The 20,509-nt window shown below is 27.7% G+C and overlaps 3 protein-coding genes and 1 pseudogene across 13 annotated transcripts in view; all 4 read right to left on the minus strand.

Moving 5' to 3' along the window:
* Positions 1 to 79: 79 nt before the first annotated feature.
* On the minus strand, positions 80 to 10,928 carry LOC145191225 (glycerol kinase 5-like). 11 transcript variants are annotated; one of them, XR_016444879.1, is made up of 18 exons: positions 10,783 to 10,928; positions 10,597 to 10,690; positions 10,191 to 10,266; positions 9,751 to 9,844; positions 9,524 to 9,613; positions 9,353 to 9,394; positions 9,029 to 9,104; positions 8,797 to 8,858; positions 8,659 to 8,723; positions 8,495 to 8,555; positions 7,176 to 7,302; positions 1,829 to 1,933; positions 1,653 to 1,703; positions 1,467 to 1,510; positions 1,283 to 1,386; positions 1,052 to 1,106; positions 840 to 973; positions 80 to 725 (listed from the first exon to the last, which is right to left on the minus strand). XR_016444879.1 is itself a non-coding variant. In XM_090066430.1 (18 exons), the coding sequence occupies exons 1-18, from the start codon at positions 10,885 to 10,887 to the stop codon at positions 577 to 579; spliced, it is 1,509 nt and encodes a 502-aa protein (XP_089922556.1). In that variant the 5' UTR covers positions 10,888 to 10,928; the 3' UTR covers positions 80 to 576. The 11 variants fall into 11 exon arrangements, 6 of the variants coding, with proteins under 6 accessions (XP_089922556.1, XP_089922555.1, XP_089922559.1 ...); XM_090066430.1 differs by having other exon boundaries at positions 1,044 to 1,106; positions 1,500 to 1,510; XM_090066429.1 differs by having other exon boundaries at positions 1,044 to 1,106.
* Positions 10,929 to 11,196: 268 nt separating this feature from the next.
* On the minus strand, positions 11,197 to 15,416 carry LOC149881991 (large ribosomal subunit protein mL41-like). Its single transcript, XM_090066436.1, has 4 exons — positions 15,277 to 15,416; positions 14,913 to 14,951; positions 11,682 to 11,746; positions 11,197 to 11,383 (listed from the first exon to the last, which is right to left on the minus strand). Exons 1-4 carry the CDS (start codon positions 15,353 to 15,355, stop codon positions 11,264 to 11,266), a joined length of 303 nt encoding a protein of 100 aa, XP_089922562.1. The 5' UTR covers positions 15,356 to 15,416; the 3' UTR covers positions 11,197 to 11,263.
* On the minus strand, positions 12,918 to 14,264 carry LOC149881992 (uncharacterized; annotated as a pseudogene).
* Positions 15,417 to 15,483: 67 nt separating the features above from the next.
* Positions 15,484 to 20,509, minus strand: part of LOC145191481 (run domain Beclin-1-interacting and cysteine-rich domain-containing protein-like) — a 19,504-nt gene continuing 14,478 nt past the window's right edge. Inside the window, exons 8-18 of the mRNA XM_090066428.1 lie at positions 19,250 to 19,455; positions 19,001 to 19,174; positions 18,844 to 18,917; positions 18,671 to 18,735; positions 17,189 to 17,427; positions 17,017 to 17,078; positions 16,611 to 16,689; positions 16,387 to 16,464; positions 16,102 to 16,195; positions 15,949 to 16,021; positions 15,484 to 15,820 (exon numbers count right to left, since the gene is read on the minus strand). Coding sequence (XP_089922554.1) covers positions 15,781 to 15,820; positions 15,949 to 16,021; positions 16,102 to 16,195; positions 16,387 to 16,464; positions 16,611 to 16,689; positions 17,017 to 17,078; positions 17,189 to 17,427; positions 18,671 to 18,735; positions 18,844 to 18,917; positions 19,001 to 19,174; positions 19,250 to 19,455 — 1,184 coding nt within the window. The 3' untranslated portion in view covers positions 15,484 to 15,780. The remainder of the gene's footprint in view (positions 15,821 to 15,948; positions 16,022 to 16,101; positions 16,196 to 16,386; positions 16,465 to 16,610; positions 16,690 to 17,016; positions 17,079 to 17,188; positions 17,428 to 18,670; positions 18,736 to 18,843; positions 18,918 to 19,000; positions 19,175 to 19,249; positions 19,456 to 20,509) is intronic.

Raw genomic sequence — 20,509 nt, forward strand, 5'->3', positions numbered from 1 at the left:
CCACACCAAATAGACCAAGATAAATTTTTTGCTTCTTGGATAGGCGTGAATAACTCGCAAAAAATCCCATGGCTGAATATCTTTTAATATTATTTTTTATTCTCAACAATAGATCTCAAGTATTTCAAACAAACGCTGATCAGAAAAAAAAAAACAACAAAAAAAACAACAAAAAAACAAAGCTATTACATCATAAAGATGGACGTAAAGTTAAAATTTTAGCACAAAAAAAAAATAAAATAATAATAACAAAATTGTTTATAAGTCTCAAAACGATTAAATTCAAAACTGACTAATAACTCAAATGTAAAAATATAATCAAATGAAACAACTCTCATTGAAAAAGCATATTACAAACTAATCAATAAAAAATGTAAAAAATATCGTCACTAAAAATTCAGTAATAAAAATTACAAAACATAAAAATAATCGAAAAATTTATGAAGTATCTCTCACATTAACCATCATACCAGTACAAGCATCATTAACTATCATACCAGCGCATGCACCTTTTCACAGCTTTCGCCCACTTCATGTAAACTTTAATGTAACAACATCATATCAGTACATGCGTCATTAACTATCATACCAGCGCATGCACCTTTTCACAGCTTTCACCCACTTCATGTAAACTTTACTGTAACAACATTGAACTTTAATATCAGGCACAAAAACCATGGACGACTTACTTAACTTTTTAAGTTCTTCTTTATTTTCCCAAACCCCTTAAAAAAACAAAAATGATTAAAAAATTGAAAAATAAAATCCAAAAAGTATTACAAATGTTTAACATTTTAATGAAATTCTTATTTTTAGTTTTTATTAATTTTTAAACTGACGGGAACTAAGGCCGGCTAAATAAACAGCGCCAAGAACTGACATCTCAGAATCGCTCGATCGCTCAATGATGCAACCAGTAAGGGAGCTCATCAATTGCAAAATAAAATCGTTATTGGCAACACCCCCACAAACCCTAAGAAACAAAGCATAAACAACAATGGTAGGAATTCAAATCTTTCGTAAGTCAACACACATAAATTTACTTGATTACGTCTGTTACAGGGATTGTTGTTTCTTGCAAAACCACTTGGTATGTTTCATAAAGTCTGGAGAAAACAATTTAAATGTATATTTCATAAAAAATAAGAAAAAAAAGATCTTTTTAAAACAAAAACAACTCCAGTTAAAAATCGACATGAAAAAAGTTTCTCATTTTAAACAAAGCTTTTATTTTTCTCATAATAAACTACACTTGCATTTTTCTTTAGTTTTTAAACTTTACCTAAATGCTATTGATTCCAAAATTGCCCTCACCATGTGCGATTTGCTAGTATGGTTACTAATTCCAATAAATCCCCCACAAGCGTAAGGGTCGTTATAAGGTACCTGAAACCAATAAAAAATCAAATAAAAAAATAAATAAATAAAAATTACTTACTTCATAAAAACAATATCTTCGATCTTACTTGCAGCCCATAAAAACCAGGTACAAAATATACCCCTCCATTATCTAAAATAATAAATTCATTTAAAATTCTTCGTAGACTTTTAAAATAACCATTTTTTATTATTTTCATGTTCTTTATAATAGGTATATCTATATAAAACCCTTTCATTCATTATTGTAAGAACTTTGTAAAAAAGGAACTTACCACCCACAGAAAAAGCAATTTCAGATGTCTTTGATACTTCATCAAACAATCCTTAAAAAAAATTGTTTTAAAGAAAATGCATATAAAAATTATTTTTACTATTTTTTTTACCAAGTTTTTTTTTTAAGAAATTAAAACAAGACGTCAAAGTGAATTTTGAAAGGATGCAAACCAACCGAAATTTTTTGCCCATTCAATACTTGAGGCTACACCAGATACCATAGCTTCACAAGCATACCTGTATTCATTATCAATCTTCCATGCTACTTGCGGATACAGCCCTAATTAAGATGAGAAAAACATATTTACTGCTATTGAGGGTACAAATAAGTTTTGAGGGATTAACAAAAAATGGGTGTAATTAAGTTAAATCGCATTGGACCATCTTTTGAAAAAATTGGTTGTACCAATTTTCAATAAAACTTAGTTATTCTGCAATAGTGAAACAAAAATGAAAAAAAAGACTTTCCCCGCATCGGGGCAAGTTGCAACAGTGAATGGGGTAAGTTGCAACACTACTCTAAAAGTATAAGTCTTGCAGAGTTCACAAAAAAATTATTAGTTAGTCTGTAATTTCTATTTGGCAACAAAAATTTTATAGTTACAGTAAAAGAAAGTAGTATTTTCCTTGAGCTGCAATAAAATTTATTATGCTACACTTCACATATGAACTGACTTGTTTATTATGCTACACTTCACATATGACCTGAGTTGTTTAGTAAACTAAAAAATGTTTTTGAAAAAAAAAAAAATTCTCTTAGTCAAATAAACAATAATTAAGTTTAAAAAAAGGCAAGAGGAGTATTTAGAATATTTAAGTTCTGTTTCTTTCTGTTTTTAGGATATAAAAACACAATAACATTTTGTTTAAAAAACAATTTTTTTTAATGCAAAAAATTACATTAATTCCATTTTAATTCAACTTTGTTGTTGTTTTTTTTTGTTGATGTATTAGACTTTCTCTTTCTAGAACTAACTTCTTTTTCAGCCATAAATTGCTGTTTTACTAGAGTATCTCTTTATAGTGAATTTCTTTCCTAGGTTGTGCTTTTGGTAGAGGTCTTACATTCTCTGGAGAAAATTCTAATGATGCCAGAGATGGAATTGCATCTGAGATTGAAATTGATATACTAATTTCAATACCTGCTTTAGATTGAGTTGCTGGACGATCAGTAACAAATAATGGTGTCAGGATGTTATGTTTCTAAAACCAGATGTTATGTTTTGTTGTGGAAGAGAATGCTGTATTTTTGAAATTCCTGGCAAATCAAATATACTAATTGTTTTTCCTGGCCATTGTTTCATCCATGTGTTTTGTGCATTAGCTATGCATTTTTTGAATGGTCCAAATACAGATCTATCTAGAGGTTGCAACTTATGTGAGCAATGAGGAGGGAAGGAAAGTAAAACTATACCATTAGCTTTACAAAATGTTATTAATTGAACTGATAAATGAGACTGATGGTTGTCTAAAAGTACTAACAAAGCACTCCTCATTCATCCAGCCTGACCCACTCAAAGCACCAATGCATTCATTTGATCCATAACAAGTATAGTGATCAAAAAATTTCTTTCTCGGAAATAGAAAAATTGGAAGCACACTATTGCCACATGCATTTACAGCTAACACTATTGTCACTAGTGTCCCTCAGTCTTGAGATGTTAATGCTCCAACTTGCTTAATACCTTTATGAGCAATTATCTTGTTTGGTTTTTGCACAGTGGTGATACCAGTCTCATCAACATTGTAAATATTAGATGCAGAAAAATGATGTCTATCTAAAACATCTGATAATTTTTGAAAAAATACACCTACATTAGTACGATTTAAACTAGTTGCTCGTGCAAGACTTGTTGCTTCTGGAGTTCTGATAGACAATCCAGAATGTCGATTTAAAAACTCTCTCATCCAGTCAGGACCAGCCATTGAAAGTTTTAACCAAGATTTTGGAAAATTAATGTTATACTTTATAGCACATTCAAATGCAAGCTTTCGTGCTTCATAAGGTGATAATCCAAAATAAATATCAGAAGCTGTTGATATATATGAAGCAATCGCTTTTTCTTGCTCTAAATTGAAAACTTGGCATGACTTTTTATAACCAGGAATAGGTAGTGCATTCCCATATTAACAGCTTTTTTTACTTTATTTATGTAACAAAAAAGAGTTAAGTAGTGGATTCCATACTTTTTTTGCTGATGCTCTAATCGATATTTCTTTTCCATCAATAACATGGTTTGCTGCCTCTATTACCACTGCTGTTCGATAAAGTCCTTTTTCAGTTTTTCTCTTGTAAGTTCTCATTTGCAATTTTTACTTAAGCACAAAATAACCATTTAATCAAATAACAAAGAAATAAAAAAATATTTTAAAAGTCTTTTTGTACAACTTAACCTACATCATCATTTATTTACATATGAATGATTAATGTATCTATGCATATATGTATGCATGTATATATATACATACATACATATATATATTTCAAATGACGACATCTTGTATGAGAGTTGAATAAATTTAACATATGAACTTCAATAAATACGAATTCTCTCGATACTAATTTTTTATTTTATCTAAGAAATTTTCGCTAGATTATTGATACTAGCATCTTCAGCTTTAATTACAAATTATTAATTAAGTTAAATTACAAACAAACTTTAACGGTAACGTCACTTTTTAATGGCTTCTTTAAAGTTCGCTTTAATTGGGCTTCTTCAATATTACTTAGGTATAAAAGTAGACGATAATTCGTCTGACTATTTTTTCCCGTGAACTTTGGGAAGTCAGACGAGAAAACTTTGGTTATTTAAAAAAATGAATAATGGCGAAATATAATTACGTTTTGCAGGTTTAATGACGGGGGTAGTATGCCATTGCTAAGAGTAAAGCTTCTTTTTCGTAATCCTTCAAAAATTAAAAAAAAAAAAAAATCACAAACTATTTTAAAAGCATACTTTAAATTATCTTTTTCTTTTGTTATACTGCTGCTAAATAGCACTGATAATTTAACTAACTAAATTTAGATAAAAAGTTTTTCTTCTTATGATGTGGCTGAAGCGTTGATTAAAATCTTCGAAAAGAGAAAGTGTTTAAAAATGTGGGTGGATAAAGGAAAAGAATTTTACAACAAGCACGTGAAAGCGCTGGGAGTGCAATTGTATTCCACTGAAAACGAGGAAAAAAGTTGTGTCGTAGAGCGATGGAACAGAACGATGAAAGAGAGAATGTTTAAATACTTTTAAAGCCAACAAATACAGCCAACAACACGAATAAATACATTAACGTTTTAGATGAAATGGTGAAAAATTACAACAACACAAATCACTCTTCCATAAAAATGACTCCAGTTGAAGCCAGCGAAGAAAAGAATAAGGTTTGGATGAATCTGAATGGAAAGGTGGAAAGACAAGATCCAAAATTTTCAATGGGTGACAAAGTGCGAATCACTAAAAAGAAGTCTAATTTTGAAAAAGGGTATACGCCGAGATGGACTGAAGAAGTTTTCACAGTGTCAAAAGTTCAGTACGCGGATCCACTCACGCATAAAAATACCGACGCCAACGGTGAAGAAATTCAAGGCACTTTTTACGAGCAGGAAATGCAAAAGACGCATCAAGACATATTCAGAATTGAAAAAATCATTTGCAAAACAAAGAGCAAATCATTAGTCAAATGGTTGGGATGTCCAGATTCGTTCAATTCGTGGGTGGATAATAAAGAATTGATCAGTTTACTTTCGAGCAATATAAATCATTTTCTTTCACATTAAAAAATGAGTAAGATGATGGTTTTGTTTGAGCCTTTTATAAATGAGTACCTTAAGACGGAAGATTACGAAGAGGGGTATTCTTATACGCCTCATGAGGAGAGATACCATTACAAGATTTACAGCTTTGAAAATGGTTTGGATTTTAGCATTATTCGTCGAAAGGATGAATTTAAATTGAAAATAAAGGGCGGAAGGATTCATTTTGAAAAAAGCGGCTTTGCAAAAGAGGATATATTTGAGTATGCTCGCAGAAAAATAAATAAAATCAAAAACCAGAATAAAATATATGAAGATTCGATTAAAAAAACTTTCTTTTCTTTATAAAAAGATGAATTTTGTTACGATTGAAAATTTTGACGAGAGCTAATTATCGGTTGGAGAAAATTACGCAGCTACAAAGCCAATTCAGTATCAAAAGAAAAATTAGAACAATCTGCAATTGGGCATCATAAAATTAAATGTTCATGTAATATAAAATGGGATCAAGTAAAGACGTTAAAAGTAGAACCCAAAAAATTTGAAAGAAAAGTTAGAGAGCCAATCGAAATTCAGTTCAACAAATGCGGACCTAAAAATGGAGGTATGAATTTAGATGACGGTCAATATGTAAAAACGCAATTCTGGACGCCATATTTTTTATACTACGTAATATTAAAGAAGCCCAATTAAAGCGAACTTTAAAGAAGCCATTAAAAAGTGACGTTACCGTTAAAGTTTGTTTGTAATTTAACTTAATTAATAATTTGTAATTAAAGCTGAAGATGCTAGTATCAATAATCTAGCGAAAATTTCTTAGATAAAATAAAAAATTACTATCGAGAGAATTCGTATTTATTGAATTTCATATATTAAATATATATATATATATATATATATATATATATATATATATATATATATATATATATATATATATATATATATATATATATATATATATGTATGTATGTATATATGTATATATTATATATATATATATATATATATATATATATATATATATATATATTTATATATATATATATATATATATATATATTTATATATATATATATATATATACATAATATACACATAATATACATACAAGATACATGTATATATACATAATATGTAATACATAATACATATACATACGCTTCATATATATTATATACATATACAACTTATATAAACTTATCTTCATCATAAAATTTTTGTTTTCGTTTATTGTTACGCTGTTATATAAAAAAAGCGTCCATAATTTTAGAAAAAACTAGAAAAGTGCGTAAAATCAACAAAACCCGCAGCTAATTTATGATTCAACTTACCTCAAGCAATTTGATGCAACTTACCCCATAGGCATCATAATCATTCTAATCATTGTATATAATTATTTATATTGAAAAAATCTATTTTTTTTATCTTTTTGTGTTTGAAAAAGATTTTTTTAACTTACCATTACTTTATAATCGTCATATACCTCTAAGTTTAAAATGAAAGCCAAAAAAACTTCAAAAACGAAATTTAGAATTTTATATTGAAAGAAAAAAAATATCAATAACTTTTTAAATTTTTATTTAATAACTGTAAATTTTTTACAGCTGATGTGTTAAAGTTATAGTTATATTATTTAAGAAAAATTTAGGAAAGATATAAAAACCATTCTTTAAATCGTATTGTTGCAACTTACCCCTGTTGCAACTAGCCCCGGTCTCCCCTACAATATATACTTGACATAGATGCTTGATATAGATGCTGAAATATATACCTGACATAGATGCTTGGACATAAAATCCAGTATTGATTGAGAAAAAGCACCCTGTACCCATAACGCAGTTTATTTGACCTGCATCAAAGCAACATTGTGCAAAAGAAGCAGCTGCCACATCAGAAACCTAACATCATTTTTTTACAATTTCACACAAGGAACTATCTTTAGCATTTGTAGGAAATCTTGTTTAGGATTTCCTACAAATGCTAAAGATAGTTGATAACCAAGTACACAGTGGATCTAGGAGGCAGTGATGCTTAACAGCCTTAATTTTGTTGAAGATTCTTATAATAAAAAACTGCGCAAAAAAAACAACAAAACAACAGCTTTATCTATATCAATCAGCTCATCTTTCTTAATTCGTTCATATTATTTTGTACGTTTTTTTGTTATTTTGTTTCAGGCTGTGTGAACTTTGTAAAGAAGTTGGGAACCAAATTGTTAAACTGTAAGGAAAATCAAAATCCCTTTTATGCGACCTTCTGTTTGCAAATCATAATCAAAAGTGAAACTTTTAGCTTTGATTGAAGACATTTAGGAAACTAAAGAGACTTAGAAAAATTTGCTGAAGAATATTAAAAGGGGATGACAATTTAAGAGGAGAAAAGGTGAATTATTGCAATTTGTGGTCAATGTTCTATGGCTGAGCTTCAAGTTGAACTAACTGTCACCTGTGCTGTGATGAATATGTTTTATACTGATATATTTTCCCTTTATGATACATGCTATTGAACTTGTAAAACAATTAAAAAGATTGGATATTGAGCACATTGAACGTATTGAACCCATTGAACGTATTGAAAAAATTGGTTTTAGTTTTTGTTATTGCTATTAACAGAGGAAAACCATTTTTATAAGTTTTACTAGTTTCTTGTTTATTTTTTTACTATCAATTTAATGATGAAATAATACACCATCATAATCCAGTAGTGCTCTTTTTTAATTAGTGTTGAAATAACGCACGTGCGCTTATTTTCAAGTGTTTAACAAAAGAAGAAAAACTTTTTATCTAAAGTTTTTTAAAGGTTTTTACATTTGTTTTAATTTCTTTGGTCAGCAGCTTTTACTTATTAGAATTAAAAAACTTCTTTGTTTTTTTTGAGTGATTTTATGAGGTTTTTCAATAACACACAATTTGGTCCCTAAACAGGTTACAATAATACAACTTGTACATAGGGTTAATGTCTATCAACCTCTAACAACCTGATTAAGTGATGAGAAGAATGAGTTGATTTTCGAGGGGTATATGATAAGCAGTTTAAAAAATAAATCAAAGAACTGTCTAAAATATTAGAACAACTTTAGGAAAAACTTACAGCAGAAGTTAATGGAATTTTAACACCAAAAATATCCAAATCTATGTTACAGAACAGTTGACTAAAAATAAAAAAAAAACTTCTTCATAAAAAATCTTAAAAAGTTTCCTTAGAAATTGAAGTTGTGCTTTATTTTGAACTTGAAAACATATTTCTTTAAATACCTTGTTTCCACTACAGAAGGCATTACATTATTTGGCAAGCCAAAAAGTTTAACTTCCCAGTTGTTCTAAAAAATCAAAATAAGATAAAGATTTTATTGTATGGATTGCATTTAGAATATTTGATTTAAAATAAATTACATTAAAAGGGTTCCATAACCCTGTCCCAACTGCATTCGTAGGATCAGTAACATACATCTTTCCTAAAAAATATAAATAATAAGAGTGAGTTAATTTAAAAGTTACAAAGCAAATCATGATAAAAAAGAAGCTATCATCTTTTTGACTGCCACTGTGTACATATATAATGTACACAACAGCAATCAAAAAGATGAAAAGAAAAAACATAAAAAACTGCATGCTAAAGAAACACCTTTACTGAGCTTCCAGATGAGCCATGTATCAAGCGAACCAAATGAAAACTTTCCTTCAACTATCATTTGCTTTAACTTTTAAATAAAAATTGTTTCTTTGAGTTGAAGGTTAGGAACAGCAATCAGAGCTTTTTACTTGGAGGAGAAAATTAAATTACTGTTCTCCTAAAAGTTAAAACTACTATGTGATAAAAATCAGTGTGGGCTAAATCTTAAAAAAAAAAACAAATGCATTTGCCAGATAAGAGAGTTATCCTAAAAGGATAAGATGAGGATAGTCATAGATGATAAAACAACAGCAATTTATTTTATTTAACTTACACCTTAGGATTTTCCTCCATGAGCCAAGCAACTTTCATTAAACCCTGTTATAAATTTATTTGAAAAACTTTAAGCGGAAGTAATAAGTTTAACAAAATTTTTAAAGTTAATTGTTGCAATAATCTTAAAGTTAATAGTTGAACTAATAAAAATTAAAAAAGCATTTCACACACACTGCTTTCTTTAAACTTAAGGACTTTCATAAGCAAGAACATTTTTTGTCGGCATAATGTGTACAGCAAGAAACCAATTAAATTGATCCCCTAAAAATAAACTTACTGTCATGATTTTGAATCAATATAAATAATGATAATATTTGAAGTAATACCCCTAGACATAGAAATAAATCAATTGATATCACAGGATCTGCTACATCTAAGAAGAAGAAGAAAAAAGCAACCTTCAACATCCAACTTTGGTTGTAAGATAATGTAGTGTGAGTGCACCTTGTATCTTGCCAACTAATGAAGTTGCAATAAGAATTCCCTGTTTCTCTATCAGCAAAGAAACAAAAAATTAAAAAATTAAAAAAAATGTTGACTATAAAAATTTCACAGACATAAAAAAAAAAAATTTTAATCTTTTATTTTTTTTTTTTGTACACCAACTTTAAAATTTAAAATAAGAAAACTTTTTATTTAACATAAAGTAAAACTTTTGAAAACTTACATCAACTATTTTATGAAACTTTAAATGCTTATAGTAATCCAACATAAACTATAAGTGTTCCATTGTGCAAAATATTGACCATTATATTTTATGGGAATTAGCCACATAAAACTGATAATGGACTGTTATTAATGGACAAGGACTGGACTGGCTATGAGAACAAATACAAACCTGTCCCAAAGAATAATTGTTGAACGCTGAAATGAAAGTCCCATGCATCTCAAATCAGATACATCTATGCAACTCTCTAAAAACAAAAATTTCTAAATAGGAAACTAAACATTCATGACTTTTATAAAATAAAATTTTCATATACATATATTATAGTTATTATATCTATTGCGTGTATTTTGTCTTATATATGTATTATATCTACTACATTATATCTAATGTATTATATTTACGGTATTTTATCTTTTGTATTGTATCTACTGTTTTGTATCTACTGTATTGTATCAACTGTATCATATCTATTATATTATCTCTATTGTATTATATCTACTGTATTGTCTATTTTATTATATCTATTGTATCTGTTTAAAAAATTTGCACAAAAAAATTTGTTAAACCAATTTACTCTTGATTGTTTCTTTCACAATTTTTAAAAACAAAGTCCATAATTCATTTGGGTCTATCTCAACAGCTCTCTGTGTAGGATACAAATAAGGAACCTATAAGAAAAAATTTTCCTTAAAACATTTAAAACATCTGATTAAAGTATGACAAGAACTAATTATCAGTACAAATTTCAAAAAATCTAAACCTTTTCAGAGGTAAAAGAAACGGAATTTCTGTGTTGGTCATATATTTTACATGTTAATGTGGTGCTACCAATATCAACTCCAATAATATAAGATTCACTTGCCATCTTGAAACATTTTTTTACCACCTTGAAACTTTTTTAATCCACTAGGAAAAAAAAAAATTAATCATCATTTTTAACTAATCAATACTACAAATATCATACATCAAGTATCTTTATGGTATCAAAGATTTACTAGATTCTTTTATGAGTCTTAAAAATCTATAAAAAAAACTGGAGAAAAAAGAAGCAAATCACTCACAAACAAAATTTTAAAAAATAATAACTTTATCAGTCTTTTAAAAAAAGCTTCCCAAAAAATCAGCTTTTATAAAGTAAAAAAGTCAAATTCTCAGCAATTTAAATTAAGAAGACTTTATTTAAAACATATTTTTATTTCCTCTAAAAATTTGCAAAAACCATTTGTCTTTTTTTTTTTAATCTATGGCACTTCTTTGTGCACAATTAAATCAATATTGTTTTTTATATCTTTAAGCAAACTTTCTGCCGTAACTTTTTCATTAATAATTTGTGGAACACGATAGGACACATATGGCTTCATCTAAAAAGTAAACAACATGTAAATACCATAAACATCTAAAATATTTTTTTCTAAAGGTTTATTGTAGCATTTATTTTTAAGTTGTTCCATAACTAAAATTTTAATGAACTGATAAGTTTTAAAATCAAAAAAAAAACAAAAAAAAAACAAAAAAAACAAAAAAAAAAAACAAAAAAAACATCACAAAAAATCAGTAGATAGAGAGAATTATACAGAAGATGGTAACAGCAGAAAATATGAGCTAAACAACCAAAGCATATCAACAGCAATCATAACAGCAACAAATATGTTTATATACTTGAAATCCAGTTAGATCAGGAACTATAAACTCATGCACTTTTTTTGGTACTATCTTATAGGCACCTAAAAAATATAATCAGCTAAATAATTTAGCAATTAGTCAGTATTCTGCATATCAATTAATCTATATAAACAAAAGATGTCAGATAAGGTCTTACACAAATAGAAAATAATATTTGGTTTCAGAACTTTATTAAAAACATAATCATGTTGAAACCTATGCTAATTGCTAAATTACAAACAAATCATGCAAACCTTTATAAGGATATTTACATGGATTCAAAATTTTTGCTATTTATTTTACTCTTTATGCCTTAAAGTCCATGAATACATTTAAAAAACTTTTGCTGTGACTTTTTGTTGTGACCTTTATTTTTTGTGACATTTTTTGCTTGTAACCTTTGTTTTTTCTATATAAGAAAGTGGGTTTAAGTTAAGCATGAACAACAATCCCAATCATCAAATGAGAATGAGGAGGTGGAGCCTATTATAGTAGATAAATATATAATAATATAATAGATATATAATAATGTAATAGAGTAAAAAAAAATAGTAAAATCTTGCTTAAAGTAAAAACTTATTTGATTGTTACATTAGAATATTCTTTAATTGAATTTTTCTTAGACCCATTTTCAGTAAATTTTAAGGACTAGCATCCAAGTGTGGAAATCTTTGATCTCAAGAGACATAAGAGTTCTACACTTTTCAGTTGATGTAGCAACACTTGAACAAAGGATTTATAGGATATATACACACTAAAAAATATAAAATAGGATAATTATTTACCCTATGGTAGATAAAAAGTATTAAAGAGCAGAAAAATTGTTACTTACATACGTGACAAATAAGCATATAAAATACCTACCCTATCTGCAGATAAAGAACAATCATAATGTTTAACATAAAACTGTTATAATTTTTATGATTGGTAAAATGTATTGATGAAATACTTACATATGTTTAAATGGATAGGTGTAAGAATTTATGTATGTATGTATGTATGTATGTATGTATGTATGTATGTATGTATGTATGTATGTATGTATGTATGTATGTATGTATGTATGTATGTATGTATGTATGTATGTATGTATGTATGTATGTATGTATGTATGTATGTATGTATGTATGTATTTATGTATGCATGCATTACATGTATTACATGCATGTAATGTGTCTATCTAATCCCATTTTTTGGGCTCTTAATGAATCCTTAAAAAATATTTTAGGGTTCTATTATGACTGAAAGTAATAGGTGTGAAATCTGAGTTTTAAAGTTTCAGTGTTATGCTGAGTCATTCTCAATTGGAAACAAATTTTATATTATGGATTTTCTTTTCATTTGGAAAAAAGAAAAGAATAAGATGCCTATAAGTCATCTGTAATTGTTATTGATACTATTTGAACTTGTTAATTCAGATTTATATATCTGAAATACAAATAATGTAAAAAAATTTATTTGTTTGCAAATCAAAAATTTTTTTGGTGAAAAAATTAAACAAAGAATACAAATTTCTGAGCAGTTTCCAAGGTCATTTTTGGTCTCTTAAGCAAATTTCTTCTAGACTTTTTAACTACAAAAAGGAAATTTTGAAGGTGATCTTCATCACTGGTAGCTGCAATAAAATCATTAATGAACTTAATTTTCATTTCTGCAGCACTGCAACAGATGTGTTTTTGATCTATGCAATAAACTCCTGGAGATGAGAGTGGTTAAGAGCATCAACATCTCCATGTTAAGACTTCTATTGAGCTATTCTTTTATATCTGCCCTTGATGTGCTAAAATGTTTAAAGAAAATGTAACTTTGCTCAGAAATATACTTAGATTGCTCTGTAGTTTCTAAAATTTGTACATTTGATGAAATTTCTTTGGCTTTTCAAACTCAACTAAAACTTGCAGCATTTGTAGCTTTGTTTTAGCTGGGACTTTACCCCCCAATGACAACACACAGAATTAAGGAGTTAAGTATCAGTTATGGGATCCCATGTTCAGAAGCAAAGCATTTCCAATCTTCTTAATGACCTTTCTTAAAGAATTAACTGTCTGGATAGCTTTTGAATCATTATAGGGAGCCTGGAACCCTAAAAAACATTTTAAGAACCATGGAACATTTCAAATTGCAGCAAAAAGAGTTGCTTATTTCAGCTACAATCCCTCTTTGTCTGTCAAACTATTATTGATATCTTTGGTTACATAAAGAGAAAGGATGTAGATAGCATCTATTAAAAACCTTGTCTCATGGCAGGCGCCAGGTTGATGAAACTTAAAAATTGGCATTTCACCTCCAAGGAAGTAGGCTAACTTACAGACTATTCCATAATAATTCCTTGGAAATAGTACTATAGCAGTAGTTGCATTTATCAAAAATTCCTTAGCTTCCTCTGCAACTATGTGAGAAACAAAGCCAATCTTTAGATCATCCCTTTGCCACTCCAATTCACATAACATTTCGAAGAAATTTTCCTTTGACTGCTTATAATTTTCCTTTGACTGCTATATTTCTTGTATTTCAAATGATGTTTGATTATTTGAGTGTTAATGTTGTAACCAGAAATGTAGAACTGGGCATGTACTTAACTTGTGACTCACATAGGATAAATTAATATTTTCTTAAAAAATAACTTTCCTGTCTTTGAGGTAAACCCCTCAGTGGGTACTTCAACAGGTAGAAATACCAAAACTTTTCAGTAACTTTTTGTTTTTTCTTTTTCATCCCACTATCTTCATTTTTTTAGTTGTTCTACCTATTTTCTATCCAAAATTTAAAATAATCAGTTGGAAATTATAAAGCAGTTTAGAGGGAATGACTAATTTAAAGCAGCTGCAGCGGGACACTTATGCTCTTACTCCTCATTGCAGCCTGCTTTTCACAAGAATAGGTTAAATATTAAAAAGATAGGTTAAATAATATATAAAAAATAAGTCATCAGCAAAAATTAATTTATATTAAAAAAATTGTAAATACTATGAGCTATCAGCTCGTAGTACTATATTTTTTATATAAAAAGTCAGCTCAAATATTAAACAGTAAAACTCAGAATTTAAATTTATCCCTATCACTTCTAGTTATTGTAGAACCCTAAAAAATAAATTTAACGGTCATTTAGGGTCTATAGAATGGGAATCAGTGGAGAGCATTTTGAAATTTAAAAAAATTGTAAAAAAGTTTAAGAATAGTGAATTTCTGAGAAAACTTTAAAAAATTACAGAGATAAGTTTCTCTTACCAAACTTAGTATTGAATCCTGGATTGCGTACACCACGACCTACATACATTAAAAATTTATAATATACAAAGAATAAATATTTTTTTAAAGTTTTTTAAGAAAAGAGCATACAATTCACCCTAAGAAATTCAAACACTTTCATGTTAGCAAAGATCTGTTGACACAAACTTATCAATACTGCTTTTAAGTCAGCAAAAGTGTAGACTTTAGATAATGATTTTGGAATTGTGTTGTTTATCACATTGTTTTTTTACTTTTGATAAACTAACAAAAGCTAAAACCCATATAATAATTACTATAAATATAAATGGATATATATCAAAATTTACTTAAAATTTCATTAAAAGTAAAAAAATTTTTTTACCTTTGTAAAAATTTTTGTTTCCATGTTTGCCTGTCATCACTCGACGAGTTGCACCAAACAAAATATTACTCAAATGCATAATGGTATTCTTTAGCTGAACAAAATTTACTATTTATAGTATCAATATTAGTAATAGGCTTTTTATAATTAATTTTATTTCATGGAATGAACATGTTTATATAAAGAAAAAAGGAAATACAAAATATAGAAATATAACTCGTATGAATATTAACATAATATACAAAAGTTTGAAAAACCATTTCTTATATATTTAGTTCAAAAAGATATTTGACAAAAAAAATTTAATAACAAGTAAATAAAATTGCTTCTTAGATTTCATAATTCAAAAAAAAAAGTTAAAATAACTACTACACACTTACGATAAAATGTGTCCTATATGAATGCTTATTATTAGAAACAAATTTATTGGCAGCAAACTTAAGTTTGTAATTTACAATAACTTATAAATAAAACATTTTAAGATATTCTATAAAAACTTTTGCATTATGTGGTATCTGTTATCTCAGCTTCTAGCATCTTTTTTCTAAAAGCAAGGTAAAAATACAAACATCAGATGTTTACAATAGATTTAAAACTTAAATGTAAGAGTAGGTCATATTTTTCAGGAAAACTTACTTATAAAGAAGAAACTAAATTTTAATCACATTCTACCTTGCTTTTATTCTTTCACATCGAGGACAAGATCCTCTGGCAAAACAAGCACGGTGATAACATGTTTTACATACTAAATTTTAAAATGCATGAGTAAATCTCAGGAGAATAAAAAATCAAAGCGATGATTAAATTGAGACTAAAAAAACTAACCTTTACATAATTGTACTTTTTGTAACTCAAAGGGATACAAAACATCATCCCCATTCCTACAGAACTCGCAAACAAAACCTTTAGCAGAACATAGCTGTAACAAGGAAAAGAATTAACAAAAAACACAAAATGCAGTTTTTAATTAAAAAATTAATAAAAAACAAAAGTAAATAATGCATTAATAATGTGAGAATTCTCTTTAAACATTCTGAATATTTGATGGAAGTAGTTAACACAACTGGAAGTAAAAAAAAAAATACTATTGATTGCTATAAATCTACATACCTGACACAAAACTTTTATATGTTGAGCAGCATTTAGCACAATTGTTTTTAGGATTGTTTGCAACTCTCCACTCTTTGTCTAAAAGCAATAACACAACTTCATAAAGCAAAAAAAAAAAAAAAAACAAACAAACAGAATTACTTTTCTATAAAGAGTTTCTGACACAAGGATTTTGATTATTTTAATGAAGTTATTAACCAATTAGTAATAAAATATAAAAAAACCTGGACTAAATCATCTATGGAATACAAGTGTGGTTCTTCAGATAAGTGGACTGGCAGTTTAGAAATTTCATTTAACTCACTTAAAAGTAAAAAACAAGAAAAAACAAATTAACACAAAATGACTTAAGAATGACTCTTAACTCTTTCAACTTTTTCAATCAAATGTAAAAACACTTTTACAATTATTCTGCAGAACATCTTTATTTCATTATTTCAGAGAATTATTCTGCAGAACATCTTTATTAAAATATTTCATATAAACTTCTAACATATTTACCGCAAAGTTAAGAAAGACTTTTTTTTTCTTATTAAAGAAGAATATGTGCACTGAAAACAAGAAGTTAACTCTTACAGATACTTAAAGAATCTAACCATCATTTGATAATAGTTATGGATCTAAAAATACCTATCTGCCATTCTGCAAGTTGACAAAAACTTTTTAATATAATACAATTGCATTCTCCAGTTCTAAAAAAAAAATCTCTAAATTAAAAAGAAAAAAAGGAAAAAAATGCTAAACATGATTAAGAGTTCATTTGTTAACCACATCAAACATTTAAACATACAGATAAACATACATTTGTAAGAGCTAATAAACGGACATTATCAAAAAGATTGGGAGCAACACCAGAAATATCAAACAAAGGTTCATTGTATATTTTCTTTAGGTATTCTTTAGCAAAGTCAGAAACAGGATATTTCTTAAAGTCCCATTTAGAAAGTATCCTTGCAGGTATTAGTGATACTTTGTTTTGATGACAACTGGAGCAGAAGTATTTGCCAAGATAATCACAAAATCGAAACAAATGTGAAAGATCTGAAATAAAAATACCGCATTCATATACTTTTACCAAACTTTATAAAAACTGATAAAAATGCTGGGTAATGCAAATGTAATAATAGAAAGTAGTACATTAATTTATGCAAAATGACAAAAAATATAAATTAGTAACTTTCTATTTTTCACTTAGTACCTGGTTTAACAGACTAAACTTATGAAACTTAAACAAAACATTCATTAATTTTCAAAATTTAAAAAATAAATTTGGCTTAAAAAAAAAAAAGTCTTAAAAACATACCTTTTATTTTGAGAATAATTACACTAATAAAGTTAAAAATGTTTGCAAAGGTTTAGCAATAAACTGTTTGACAAATTCTTAACAAAAGTTATACTAAAAAGAGATTTTTTAAACAAAATATTATGGATTAAAAGCAGAAGCAGATCTGTTAAATTATCATCTAATTTTTAAGTAAACTTTATAATGTGAAAATATCTAGAGGAATAATACTTTAAGTTTTAAAGAGAGATTTACCTGTAAACACAAAATGGGAAACAACACCATGTTTTATTACAAATGAATTAACACGTGGTCTGTAGAAATCAGGTTTAGCATTTACAGCAACTTCTGAGAAAACCCTTTGAGATATTAATATAAACAAAAATTTAAAAATTTTAAAATTTTGTTAGAGGAAAATTCAATTTTCAGGATCTGGATGAAAAACATGAAAACATGAGATTAATCATTGTTTTGTGTTCATTTAAGATCTATTTTCATAGGTGAATGATATAAATGAAAACCATCAATAATTACCATCCACTTTCATATTAAACAACTAATAAATTTTTGTTATGTACTTCACATTAAACATTCAAAAATGGTAAAACACAGGTAAAAATCATGATCTCAAATCATTGTCTCAAAATTGTGTGTTTTTGTGTTAGCAAAAATATGAGCAGGAAATTATAACATTTAAGCACACCTAAAATGTTGGTGTTGTTCAGTGGAAAGCTTTCTTATCTTTGTACATTTCTCTTTTTTGTTACACTATTTATAAAACGTTTCTGTTAAAAGAAAAAATATCCTTATTGAATCTTCCTGATGTTTTTCATCAAAATTATAAAAATTGAGTATTTCTCTCTGAGAAAGCTGATTCTTTTATTTTACATAGTTACTGGTATAGTAATATGTGTATTTTTATACATCCAAAGGATTTTCTTGGAAATCACCCTAAGCATTAACCTTGAAATTTACAGACTGTGAACAAGTTAAAATACTCACTAGGAGAGACTTTTAGTCCACACCCAGCACATCTATACTGTTGCCTTTGAAGCATAACCTTTCTTCTGTGATAAAAGAATTTTTAAATAACAATTAAAGTCATTTTCTTGGCCATAGTTAAAATTTCTTTTTTTTTTTAACTTTTTTTTCTTTAGTTACTCAAGTATGCTTACTTTACAAAAGTATGAGGAATCAGCACTATCTGTGGACGTGGAGGAGCCCATTCTAAATTTCCTCTGATTAAACTCTAATAAGTAATTGATATTAAATTATAAAATGCAAACCACAAAATTTAGAAGTTTCAAATGTTTTAAAAAAGTATGTTATTACTGGCATGGAGACTTTTTGTAATCCTGACTCCAAACTGTATTCATTGTGTTGTAAGTAAGTGTCAGGAGCTACTGAGAATGCATTAGGAAGAGGAAGAAGTTGCTGAGGAACTTCCTCTTCAGATACCATCCATTTTAATTCTGAAGCAGCTGGTATCATATGACCTTGAAATTTCTAAAAAATCAAATAAAGAAGTAAAGATCTACCTTAACATTTTATAGAAAAACTTTTCTATGATTCGCTGGATACCTTTAGTAAGCATTTTGCTACAGTTTCAGCTGTAAAATCATCTGGAAAAATTTCATCTTCATGAATAATCTCTACTTTGTCTATATCTTCTTTTGAATCATTTTCAACCATTCGACTTTTATTAGTCAGCTGAGAAATATTTTCCCAACTTGCACTTATAGTGATGGCACGCTTGTCTGGGTTTAAAGGTGCATCTGATATATCATCTAAGAAAATAAAATTATAGAACATAAAATATAAATAGAATGTTAAACAGCTTACAACTTATGACACAAATTGCTGTAAAAAAAAAATTTACATAACAGTTTTTATATTTTTGATTTGAATTTCATGGCTGATGATTGCTGTAACTAGTGATCGACCGAAATTCGGTTCGAATCCGGTTTCCAGCCAAAATTACAGCCAGATTTGAAACTCCGGTTCCAGGTATATTTAAAATTTCGGTTCCAGCTGAAATTTTAAATATACCCGGAAATATACCGAAAATATATATTATAAACCTTTATTTAGCATAATACCGTTATTATCATTTTGATAAAAATTTTAGCTTGAGAATCAAGTTAAGCTTGAGAATTAATGTAAATAAAATTTGGCTTTGTTTGAAAACTAATTAATTTTCTTGTTTAAATTAATTTTAAATTAGTATTCATATCTTGTAATGTTTTTATTGCTATAATTTGAGCTGAACTTATACCATTCCGATTCTTACCAACTCATTTTTTTAAACATATTGTCATGATTCAAATGGACAATTTTGAACCTCCTAAAGATGAATTGGCTCCTGCAGCTCCTGCACATTGTAAAAATTATTGCACAATCTGGAACAGGGGAAAATGATTAATGTGCATTTTGACAATCCAAAATATCATTTAAGTGTTAAATGATTTTTTTGGATTGTCTAATTGTTTCTCTATGCCTTGGGTTTCGGAAAAACTTTTAAAAAAATGTAAAATTTTAATTATTTTTACTACATTAATTTTTGTTTAAATTAGAACTAACTTTTTAAAAATATATTACTTATTTTCGGTTCCGGTTTCTGTTCCTGTTTGGATTTATTTTCGGTTCCGGTTAGGAATATTTAGAATCTATTACCGGTTTGGTTCCCGTTCTGGCAAAATCTCTGTTCCGGTCGATCACTAGCTGTAAGGCATGAAGCTTTAAGTACCATATGCATTTGCTGTTTCTTCATTATATATATATATATATATATATATATATATATATATATATATATATATATATATATATATATATATATAT

Source organism: Hydra viridissima, unplaced genomic scaffold (assembly GCF_058129835.1).
Source record: "Hydra viridissima isolate aposymbiotic clone 2 unplaced genomic scaffold, HvirCarnegie_v1 scaffold_11, whole genome shotgun sequence".
NCBI lineage: Eukaryota > Metazoa > Cnidaria > Hydrozoa > Anthoathecata > Hydridae > Hydra > Hydra viridissima.